At 38.3% G+C, this 12,885-nt stretch overlaps 1 protein-coding gene across 1 annotated transcript in view; it reads left to right on the top strand.

Moving 5' to 3' along the window:
* The first annotated feature begins 235 nt into the window (after positions 1-235).
* Positions 236-12,885, top strand: part of slc12a4 (solute carrier family 12 member 4) — a 30,481-nt gene continuing 17,831 nt past the window's right edge. The window contains exon 1 of the mRNA XM_012868240.3: positions 236-476. Within this exon, the coding sequence (XP_012723694.2) occupies positions 347-476 (130 nt within the window). The 5' untranslated portion in view covers positions 236-346. The remainder of the gene's footprint in view (positions 477-12,885) is intronic.

Below are 12,885 nucleotides of genomic sequence, written 5' to 3' on the forward strand. Positions count from 1 at the left end.
TCTTTCACCATGAGTGCATAGTCCTGCATGACTCAGAAGGGAAAATTCATGCATGACTCCTCAGTATAATGCTGGGTGCCATGTCACTCCTTCTGGTCGAAGGGGTGTGTGGGTTTCTTTCAATTTGCACCCCTCCCCAGATCTCCAGACCTGTTGAGTGCACACACACAAAAAAACCCATCAGAGGCTGGCCTGGGGGCGGGGAATATGATAATGCTCTTCAGAGGAAGTGAGCGCAGTCTAGAGGAATGTAGTTGCCTTCAGTGGGAGTTGAACTGGAGCTGGCTAACGGCTAGCCTAGTGAGCTGAGTTTGAGCTGAGAGACGCAAAGAAGAGGGATGAAAACATGCCTCACTTCACAGTCGTACCGGTGAAGGATCAGGCTGAGTCCAGCTACGACAGTTTGGAAGGGATTAACTGGGTTGACTACAGGGACACAGGACAGGATTCCCCTGACCATCAAGATGGTGCAGATGGTAAGTCTCACAACTTTTACTGTTCCTCCCTAACATAGATGTAAAGTCAGCTGCTGGAAAAGTGTACCTCTGAGTTTGTATCACTTCTTTACTCGCTTAAATCCCAGCACAAGCAAGATAGGCCTTGTAATGGGAGCTTTGTGAACATCTGGGTGAATGGTTACCATGGCAATAGTCTGTGGCCGGACAATTTATTTCAATAGACACCAGATCTATTTTTGACAGCATCCTTTAGGTAGAGTTGGAAGAAACTGTTTTTAAAAAAAAAAATAAAATTCTATGCATCCCTTTTCCTTCATGTTGTCAGTTTGAAACATAAATGCAAGCCTAGTTCAGCAACAAAGGGAAAAACGATAACAGGGGAGAGAACTGTTGGGAAACAACACACACGCTGGGGGTGGGCCTCAAGTAGATCTTCGCACAAAAGATGGGACTTTCTTTGTGCCAGGAGAGGATTGCCTTTCACAAGAAAAGATCGGCCTCTCACAACTCGCCAGCAAATTTCTATCTCCTCGCGTCTCTGCCTCTACATGTCTTGGCTGTCATTCACTTGAACCGACACAGAAGAAGCAGGGCCAGCACACACGTTTTCTACAACAGATGGAAGAGAAAGAGAAGGGAGTGGAGATCCTAGCTCTCGGACATGTTTTATTCTTATTTTTTTTGTAAAAACAGCATCTGTTTACGTGGGCTGAAACCAGAGAAACCACACTTTTTTTTCTCTCCCTAAGTAAAAGACCCACAGAGGCGTGGCCTCTAAATAAGGCACCTTAGTTACCCTAAGGATGGGCTGAGCTCAATCCCTCCCACCTACAAGTAGAATACAGTTGCAGTGACGTGTGGTGGGCTGTGAAATCCTTGCCATCGAAAACACAAAAAAGGCCACAATTTAAATAATAATAATAATGAAAAAGTAGTTTTGTGTTTTTGTTAGTTCATAACAAATCTGTAGGTTAGTGCATATGTGAGTGGATCGGTTTTGAATACGAGTGTTTTATTGATAAAATGACCTCTGTTTCAGCTGATGTATGCATCAGTCAGGTCTTGTTGCTTCAGCTGTTGGCTTGTATATTCCTGGAATGCAAGTAAGCCTCGTATTGCAACTTAATCACTCTATGGTAGTACAGCGAGTGACAAGAGTCTTGAACTTTGTCTGTGGCGGAACTTTGCAGCACACCACAAATTTGATGTCTTAATGCTTACTGACCCAATCAAAGGGAATTACTTAAAGTATTACAACCATAACAAAAAAAAAATGATCCATACATATGGTTTAAACTTTGAGAATAGAGAGGAAGAAGGGTCAATCAATCTGAACAACGGACATGAAGGAAGTACATTCAGTTTATCACTGGAAAAAGCAACTGTTAAATATTAAATGTAACTGGAAAAAATTATATTTTAATGCCCCATATTTATCTATAGCCTGAATTTAAAATGATTTTCCACTTCCTGTATTTGCAGACGTTGACATAAGTAAAACTGGTGCTAGAAACGAATAGAGCAGTTGTAAGCGCTTTTGTAATTGCAGTATTCACTTTTTCCTTTTTTTCAAACAAAAATTAACTAAATAAATAAAAATGGGAGGAAAAAAACGGGCTGGAAAGTGGTCAGATGGTTTAAAACAACTTAAAGTGGGGAGACATTCTGCGTCAATCCCTAACAGTAGTTGGCTTGACCATGTTAGATGCTATGAGTCGTTGCCCAGAGTGTGACGTCTGATGCATGGAGGAAGTGACACAGTGCCGAGTCTGTTCCAGCCTCTGAACTCAGCTCTGTGAGCACAGGGCAGTACCAACGTTGTGGTTATTGCCCTGCTGAACTGCCTGCCCTGAAATAGTGTTAAGGGAGGAAACTGTTTGCTTTCCTTCTGGTGGTTCCTGCTGCGTTGTCATGTGCATAGAGCAGAGCACACAGAGGCATAAAGATGTAGGTACTAGTCCTTAAAAAATTATGTAACTGTTTATGGTGAAGACAGTAGATAGATGACAAACTGATTCTCAAAGCAGTTTAGCATTTTTTTAACATTTACAGTAAATCATGTTTTAAATGTTTGACTTCAGTAGTTTTGCCTTTTTTTTCATTTCTGCAGGTAGAAAATAACTCTTTAGACTCAAATAATTATTCTTCTTTCACAATCACATCATCTTTACCATGAAATCAGGCAGTTTAAACATAATAACAAATATTCTCAGGAGAATTCCTCACAAGTATTAATGTCAATACTGGGAATGAAGTAAAACATTTTTTCTTTGGCTAACACATTTTGGATGAAAAAGTTACGAAAGAATTCAAACTGTGAAGCAGATTAATTGATCAGTCATGCAGCAATTCAGGGGGCAAAACTCTCCCTTTAATTAAAAAATGGAACCGCAAAACAGAACAGCTTCCAGAGTAAGGTAGTAATTAATAAAATCCTTTAGATCTCATGTTTACATAAGCCATAAGGATTGTAGATGAAGGTTTAGCAATGACTCACTCAAGTAACAGTTATTTGCAAAAAACTGAGCAAATCACAGAATTAAAGCAAAACAAACACAAAACAGTTTTGTAAAAATCTGTATTTTACCTCAATTATAAACACATGTGGCAATCATTGTATGCATCATTGTATGTATATTTTCTTTGGTAATGTTTTGTTTTCCTTTTAACATATGTGTCCTCATTTAATTTGATGGACCAATCCAAAGGAGTACATTGTTGTGTTGTGGAAGTAAATTGTATCCTAATTTTCAAATTTGTTTCAAACTAAAATTGTTATCCAGACACCTTTAATGCTCCATTCCATTTATTATCGGTAGTCAAAATTTTTGAGCTCCAGGTTGAACATTTTAACTGGAACGGCCCCTAAAGTTGCAATTACGAGTCGGAAAGTTGGACAGTACCCAACTTCCGCATTCATGATGGCTGCTGCTCACAGCAACATACTTTGTTTTTAGCAGTTCTCTATTATTTATATAACATTTAGATAGTCATACAAGTATTACTCTTCACTGAACATTTGACAGGAAGTTTGATTTTAGGGTGGGGGGGAGGTGTGTTACAATTTATTCTTCCATCTCTGAAATCAGTTTCCTAGTTCCAACTGCAACTAAAACTGGGAGATTCTGATTTCTGAGCCGGAAGAATCAACTGGAACGGCCCCCTAAAGTTGGACTTTCCACTCGGAAAGTCTGAGACATTTTTAAGGCTGATTTTCAGATTTAATGACAGCTACTTGCATTAATAACAGTAAGCGAAGAAGAAAACATGTTTATTTTAGTGGGTCTAAAATCAATGTCACATGTAACGGCTACAACTTTGATCCAAACAAATTAACAGTGGTGTTTGCATTCGAAAGTACAGCTTTAAACAACGTTCGTAAGAGGGACTAAAACAGTTTTCCTGGCCATCGCCATATTGGAATCCCAACTTCTTCAACTTTGTGAACTGGAACGCTGTTAAGTCGAGTGTGACGTCATTCACAGCTCCAAGTTCGGACTTCCGAGGACAAATGGAAAGCAGCATATGTGTGCAGTGTAACGCAAGTAAAAAGTGACAACAAAGCAATACAGGGTAGACTTCCAGGCTGCTGTCAGTGATCTCTGCTGTTTGGGAACATTAAGATTTCTCATGCAGCTAGAGGGGAGAAAGAGAAGTGGATTGATCCAAAGCTTGTAGGTATGCATTTATCAACAGACGTTATGCTGCTCTCTCTGCACTGAAACATCAAATGCAATCTAAGCTTCACTGGTACTGGAGAAATATCAGCTGATGTCCAAACAACTACATGTAGTGGCCAAACAGCCCAAACTCCATACATTGTATATAAAATAGGAATCTCCGTTTATGAGAGGGGATTTTCCCAACAGCTGTGAATGCTGCATTCTGGTACAGCGGGAACATTTGGTTGTTAAAATATCAAAATATCTTGAAAGTGATTCAAATATGTTTTATTCTCAAATATAGTCACAGTGTTATCTATAAATTAACACTAAACATTAACACTAAACACTGACTGTTTTCAAATTGCCATAATGCTGTATAATCGATCCAACATGGCCAATGTCTATGATTAGGCTACTTTCACACAAAAAAGACCAATCTCCAATTGGTTTTATACTTTAAATTTCTTAAGCTACAAAATGTAAAAAAGTAAAATTAATTTAATTTAATAATTAAAAAAAAAGATTATGTGTTCACTGCTAACCAAATTAAAATACATATATTTTAACATTTATTTTTCTTGATTAAAGCATACCAAAAGCATACAGTACCATGACGTTTAATTCTGAATACGTATTGAAAAGGGAATTTTTTTGTGTGCGTCTGTACAGTTACACTCCTTGCAAAGAGAGTAATCATATGTGCAATTTGATTTTAGTACAAGTACAGCTCTTCTATGAAGGCCCCAGAGGTTTGTTTAGAGGACATTTCTGAACAAATGGCCATATTGTACAATGGAACACACCAGACCTGTAGGGATACGGTTATCTCACAGAACACTGAGTAAAAGCCAGCTGCAAAAACTAACAAGAAATAATGATCAACATAAACTGATAGAAAAGAAGAGCATTTTTTCAGAGAAACAGCCTAAAGACCCAGGCCAACTTTTGGTAAGCAAAGGAGCTCTACTGCTTGGGTCAGAGAATGTCTTAACATAATAACTAATAATCATCCACTCCACAAATCCGGGCCTTATGAAAGAGTTGCAAGAAGAAAGAGTCACAAGAAATGTTCCATGAATGAGCCACACGCCAAAACATTCAACTTGGAGGAGAAGGTGGTCTGGTCAGATATGACCAAAAGCCAACTTTTTTGCCTTCATGCAAAATGATGTAGGCTGTCTGGTGGAAAATTTACACTTCATATGACCTTGAACCAGCCTTTCCCAACATGATAGAGGCATCTTGTCTCACAGTTTGTGAGCAGCAACTGAAGAGCATCTCAGGGTACTTTACTCTCACTATTCACTTTAATTGAGGACTGTGACTCTTTATTGAAGTCTGAGGTGCACCGTCATCTGTAAAAAAAAAAGGCAAGGCAAGGCAAGGCAAATTTATTTATATAGCACAATTCAGTACAGAGACAATGCAAAGTGCTTTACATGATTAAAATATAGGAAAATAAAACATAATAAAAGCAAGTAGGAATAAAATGTAGAAACAAAAAAAAAAAAGACTCTGATAGCTCTGCAGTTGTGGTTCTGATTAACTATGGACAAAAGACAGAGTACAGATAGATGACCAATCCACCCATTGTAAATAGGGACAAAATAAAGATGATTGTAGATTTAAGGAGAAGCAGAAAAAATGTCATTCTTCCATGGCAGGAGAAATGAAGGTTGTGGAATCCTATGAAATACTAAATTCTGGATTTGATTTTTCATTTCTATTGTTGGTGTTTTTTGTTCACATTTGAGCTTTAATCTTTCTTTCTGTCACATCCAGTTAAGCTTTCCTGTCTATTTCTATTCAACTCAACTTTATTTTTTGACCCCTGTTGCGTTTCCCCAAGTTTTGGCTGAGATGTTAAACCTTCAAGTTTGAACATTCTTTGGGCCGTCTTTTTGTTTAGAATATAATTTCTGCCTCTGCATCTCGTCAGATCATCACATTCATTCTGTGTAAGTAGGTTAAGCTAAAATGAAGATTGGTTTTACGGAACAAAAGATAACTGTAAACATTTACAATAGCAATTTTAAGGATGGTAATTTGAAAAGATGTGGTCTAAGAACTTCACCACTTTGTTGCAAGACATTTGAATACAAACTGATTGTTTACACCAGTGATATTTATTCAACTTTGTTATTTTATCATTAGAATATAGCTACTGTGTGTTTGTGGACATTGTAGAGTCAAACTGCCACGGAAATGTTGTTTATTCAGCCTTTTAAATCAAAAGTAAAAACCTTGTCTTAGTTCTCCAGTGGTTCATATGGTTTGTGACAGCGGTACTGAGAAAAAATAATTTAAGTCAAGCCTAAGATTTAAAACCATGAAGATTTTCAAAAGTTATTATAGGCATATTTTTAGGCCACAGTGTGTTTACCTGTTAGATCAACACACACTGACGTCCTCATTTAGTTCATTTTTGTCTTTTTAGAAGTCTGCGCTAGAATATCATGATCTCCTTCCCACCCACCTTCACCCCCTGAGGTGATCAGATGGAGCTGCCATTCCTTTTTCATCATTAGAGCACATCAAAGCTGATCTGATTTGCTTTAAGACGCAGCAGGTTAGCGTTCCTCTGTTCAGCTTAGGTTTTACGCTGCATGAAACACTGATTACACCTCATACCGGTGTACTGTTGAGACAGTTATTTTGATTCTTGCCTCTGGCTAAGGTGGGAAGGAAACTAAAATCAATTCAAGACCAAAGTCAGATTATTTTAGATTAATGTACTTAAAAACATAGCACCGTGAGGTTGATGATGAGTTTTTGAAGTACTTTACAGTAAATTATTTTTTTATGTAATTATATTGCCCAGAGCGGTTAGTTTAAAAAACAAATGATGTTGTCATGTGAAAAGGAATCCATTGTTGTTATTTGAGCATTGTTAATTTGTGGATTTGCTTTTAAATCTGGTGTATCAGACTGCTTTTAGAATGTGTGCAGTCTTGTCTATTTTGAGCCAGGTATATATATATATATATATATATATATATATATATATATATATATATATATATATATATATATATATATATATATATATATCCAACAGATTAAACGTGCTCAAGTCAATGGAATTTGTTTTTATTTTAAGTTTGATAAGAGTTTAATTTATTTCAAGACATTTTTAACACACCTTTACAAGGCATTAAAATACTTGTTACTTGTAATTGACATAATTGTAAAAGAGACTTTATTGCCAATGGGACTTCCTGATTAAATAAAGGTAAATAAATGAATGTGTCTTGTTGCTTGTACCTACCCTTAAATCAGAGCAACCCAATGCTACATAAGCCTGACAAAGCTGTCTGAAGACACTTGGCTTCACTGACATTTCAGATGAAATGAAACGTGCTCATACATGTATATCTGCAACCTTACATAAATGCACCATTCCACACAGTGTTCTCAGCTTTGACAATTGTGCATCCTAGTGTTAAGTCTTAAATGCTGCATAGAGAGAAGGTTTAGCAAAGAGGACTCTTTTTGTCTCACTCTTAAAGGGGTCATATCCTGCAAAATCCACTTTTTTTCAGCCCACAAATACATTTTGTTGTGTAAATGGAGTTTATAGGAGTACAGAAATGTTCAATTTAGTCTCTCAAGCTACTGTGTAGACATATTTATATTCTGTTTGGGTCATACTTTTCAAGCAGTTCAGTTTCCTCTATTACATTATGTGGATACGTATGTCCACAGTATTTGCTGGGGAACAGCTACACAATGTCAAGGACTTCCAGTATACCAATTTAGCAAATCCGCCATTTTCTTCTGCCACGATTTTGTAGTCTAAGCTCAAGGATGCCAAAGCTACAATTGCATAATTGAAAATGTTTTGTTGTTGGTTGTAACCCACACAATAAATAGTTCTCACACATCTTAAACGTGATCCTTGGCCTTAAACTGTGATGTTGGGAGGCAACACCAGGCAAACACGATCATCATGGCTTCCACACAAAAATAAAGAAAGTGTATTGATGCTCTTAACCAATGTTTAAGAGAATGTTATTATCCACAAAATCACTGCTGTTGAGATCGACCTGTGTGAGGTAGAGACTGGAAAAATATCAGACAACTTCTGACAATGCTTCCAATATCTTACAATGACACAGTTAAATGAGCAATAAGTAATAATGACACCTAGTGTTTCAAATCGGAACAACACATATACAAGCCTATACTTTTTCCTTAATAGTCCGCTGCTGCTGTGAAATCCCACTGAATTTTTACTTACACAGAATAGTTATATGCTGTTGTGCTCTGTTATATTTCTGGTCCGCTTCTCTTACTGGCTTCCATGTCAGCAGGCTGCTGCTCTTTTGCCAAGATAACATACCAAATGCTGAGCTCTCTTTTGGGAACACTAGAACTCTCATATGATTGGCTCAGGAACCAGGAAGTGAACACGGGCTACACCGTGCACCGAAGTAGTTCCACACCGTAACCTCTAATTTTGAAAGGAGAAAAACTTGACTAAGACATTGTTGATGGAGAGGGCATATTGTTTTTCAGGAATGTTACTTCTATCCCGGGTGACAAATGAGAATGATTTTGGTTAATTTTACAGTAAATTTCTTACTTGTTGGGTGAGCATGAAGAGTGCCCACACAATGGAGGAGCTTTGCGGTCTAAAATCCATCGACATATACAATCAGTGTTTTATCAGCTTTGTAAAGAATGTTTCCACGTGAAAAACAAGGTTCTGGTGACTGGCAGAGTAAGTGGTTGCAGTGACATACACTTCTCCTAGCTTGCAGATACAGGCTACATTTAGCATAGCGTAGCTAAGGTAGACATGTTGGCATTCAGCACTCAACTGCTCCGTTTGAGGTCCTTCGCATTTTTTATTTTTGGGTTGTAGTGGAAACTGCACTTTTGCGAACCGTCTGCATGGTTGGGATACCCCTTCCCCCAACATGAAATAACCATTGCAAGTTGTGTAAAAAAAAATGAAATAAATACTCCTTAGTGGTTAAACTTACTCAGCCATTTTTAAAGCGACAGAGTACACTGTTCCCCATCAAACTACAAAAATGTTGCAGTGGGGTGGAGTGGAACGATCTGCAAACTGGAGGGGGCAGGGTGTGAAGGAGCTTATGGAGCTACAATAAAGAAGAATTCAGACCAAAGCATTGTACTTCCACTTTATATAGGCCACAGTCAAATTATTTAAATGTGAAAGGGAATGCCTTAAAAAGCATGATATGTCCCCTTAAATAAAATTAAAACTGTTTTAAAATCTATAGTAAGACGTGCTAACCAATCACTGTACAATGAAGTTGGATTTTTTTTGTTGTAATGCTTTAATATCTACCCTGGGCATGATACGTTTTTTTTTCTAGCATTGATTATGTTCAAGATGATTAACAAGAAATTATGTTGAAATAGTTGGAACCCAAAAATGTTCTTACATCAGAAGCATATGTAAATGGCCAACATCTTAAATACTAGAGGAATTTCTAATGCTCTAATTGATTTTTTTTAAAATGCAATTTTGTGATGCCATTAATGAGTAAAAAATATTTTCTGTTGAAACCTTAAAATCCTTTCTTAAGATGCTCATGTACATTAAGAAGCTGTGATTAAGTTATCCAACCAGAAAAAATAATCTGCAATTACACCACCGCTTGATTTCTTTGTTTGGGCCGCTAAAGGTCTCGGGCATACTGTGAATGACATGGGCATGTGCTGTTCTGTGCTCACAGCATGTGCCTTCATAACAGGCCACTGAATCTTTCCAATTAGACCTTTAATTTGTGGTTGTCAGAGAACCATGTTGTCTCCTTAGACGGTAGAACATAAGGCTAGTTTACGTTTTGGACAATACCGTGATTTGGGAAATTCTGATTGGACAGAACATATTGCAGTGAAGAGTTTGGACATATTTTGCTTCTTGGTTCTTTTTTTTCCCCTTCTTGTATCAATTTCACCTAATCCTGAACAGAAGAGAAATATCATGCACTAATATGGAATACCCCGCTTCTCGCCCATTCACAGCGGAAGATAGGCACCAGCACCCCTCGTGACCCCATGAGGGATTAAGCGGGTCAGAAAATGGATGGATGGATGGATGGATGGATGGGGCGTGTATGGAAATGCAACACATTCAAATCACACTAGAGGGCAGTATTTGTCTATTTTCAGACAGTGTCAGTTATCCTTCCTTATGTAAAGTCAAAACTTGGATATAAAAATAATCATCAGACAAAGAAATTTGAGATACATTAAACATTAATGAAACACAATTTATGCTTTCTGAAGTTACCCAATTATGAATTTTTTTTTTTTTATTTTATTTTGTATTTGATTTTAAAACCTTTGTTTTGTGAAAGTCTGAAATGTTTGTTAAGAATAATATTAGAGAACAGTGTCAAAAAGACCAAAGACAACAGGCAGCTCAGAGACAAATTTACAGGAAAGATAAAACAGGATAAATGTCCCAAACTCAGCAAACAATACATTGCAAAAGCCCCCCCCCCCCCCCACCCTTCTTTTTAAAGGGATTTATGTAATGGCTCTGCACTACTTAGTCTAAGTTGGTGAAGTGACATGATAAAAAAACAGAAATAAATAAAACATTGAACATTAGCCTGTAAATATCCATCCCCTTTGCTATTAAGCCCCCAAAAATTCTGGTACAACCAGTAACCAGCATACAGGTGGACTTCATTTTACCAAGTGTCACATCATCTGTCAGTATAAACATATCTTTTCTGAAACACGTCAGAGGCTGCAGCACCACTAAGCAAAAGGCATCAAATAATGAAGACGAAGGAGCTCTCCAAACAAGTCAGGGACAAGGTTGTTGAGAAATGCATGTCAGAGTGGGGTTATAAACACATATATCCAAGTCTTTGGTGTTCCCCTAGGACATCATCAAATCCATTATCTTCAAATGGAAAGCACATGGTACCACAACAACCCTGCCAAGAGAGGACCACCTACCAAAACTCATAGACCTGGCAAGGAGGGCATTAATCAGAGAGGCCGCACAGAGACCAAGGGTAGCCCTGAAGGAGTTGCAGAGCTCCACCCTGAAGGAGTTGCAGAGCTCCACAGCAGACACTGGATGATCTGTATATTGGCCCTCTATAAGCCATACACTTTGTAGGGCTGGGCTTTATGGAGGATTGGAAGGAAAATAGCCATTACTTAGTGATGAAAATGAGAAGGCTCATTTTGAGTTCACCAGAAAGGCACATGGGCGACTCCTCTAAATTATCGAAAACAACTTGTAGCTATAACTGTAGCAAAAGGAGGCTCTGCAAAGTATTGACTTTAGTGGGGTGAACAGTTATGCATGCTGAAGCTTTTGGTATTTTGTCCAAATTGTTGTTTGCTTCCCAATGCAAAAATAATACACATTCAAAGTAGTAGCCATGTTGTGTTAATGAAATGGTGTAAACTATTTTAATTACATCCTGTGAGGCAGCAAAACAAGAAAAATGGCAAGATGGGTGAATAGTTTTGCAATTAATGTGTCAGGATTATGGCAAATAGGCATAACCTACCAAGATGCGGTTGTCTACCTTAAAAGACAAGCAAAGCAGAGATCATTAATCAGAGAAGCAGCCAACAGATCCCTGGTATGAGCTTTAGGGATCCACCACTCAGCTAGGCAACTGTATTCTCATGATGATAATAAACAATATTTAGGGATAAAAACGTTAACTAGGTCCTCTGGATGGGTTCTTCTTTGTTGAAATATTTTGTCTCTTCTCCAAGAGACTACTTCAGCCTGAGGAGTTATGGGTAAAAAGCAGTGCCTTTGCGTAGTGGATCAAAGGGTTTAACAGTGACAATAAAAACTGGTCGCTCACATGAATAAGACAAGTATCTCCTTAGCAGTCGATCATTAGTGCTCTGAAGGCCTCTTATAGTTTCCGGAGGGCTGAGCCATGCTTGCAATAACAGCATTGTAAAAGGGGGACTATTGGACCCGGAGGCCTCCACCCCTGTTTAACAAATGCCGCCATTAACACACGAGTGGGGTTTACAAAAAAAAATTTCTTTACACCCCTCTTAAACCAATGTTCCTCCCTATCCAGGAAGGGAAAATCCTCATCCCTGAAATTGTGACCGCTGGCCTGCAGACGAGTGTAAACCAAAGAAACAATGCCTGATGATGTCTTTTTTGTTTCATGCAAACAAAAATTTGCATGTAACTTGTGTTAATCGGTCATTCTTTAAAGTTCATCTATCAGCATCAATCTAAAGCTGTGTCTCAGTCATGACATAATGACCTAAGTAATGATACACGGCTATTTACGTGTGTCTGTGCCTGCACATTAATGTGAATTGGAACACATCTCCATCCTCCCCACTGCTCCCCCCCCCCCCCCCCTTGTCCGGACACCATGTGTTAGACCGGGCCCGTGAATGACTTTTCACCATGGGTGACCGAGCGTCCCGGATAGAAATCGACAATTCCCTAAGCTAGAACACAGGGTACTCTCCTGCACACTGCTCACAGCACATAACTATGCTTCCTTACAGCATTATTGGCAGCAGTGCGACACAGAACACAGGTGAGTGAGGACCTGCCTTGAAGGTCACGCCGCACAGTTGAGAATACTTAATTTTTTTTTCATTTCGTGCCCCCTTGGTAAGTTGGACAGCTTATAGTTGCAGGATTAATTTAGGTTTTAAATCGCAGCCTGTTGAAGTTTACATGCTCTAATAACTCGAGGTTAGGTAATTTCTTGGTAATGAGGTGCGTGCATGCCTGAGTTTGAGTGTGTGAGGTTAAAGTTTCC

The sequence above is a fragment of the Fundulus heteroclitus genome, unplaced genomic scaffold (genome assembly GCF_011125445.2).
Source record: "Fundulus heteroclitus isolate FHET01 unplaced genomic scaffold, MU-UCD_Fhet_4.1 scaffold_199, whole genome shotgun sequence".
Classification (NCBI taxonomy): domain Eukaryota; kingdom Metazoa; phylum Chordata; class Actinopteri; order Cyprinodontiformes; family Fundulidae; genus Fundulus; species Fundulus heteroclitus.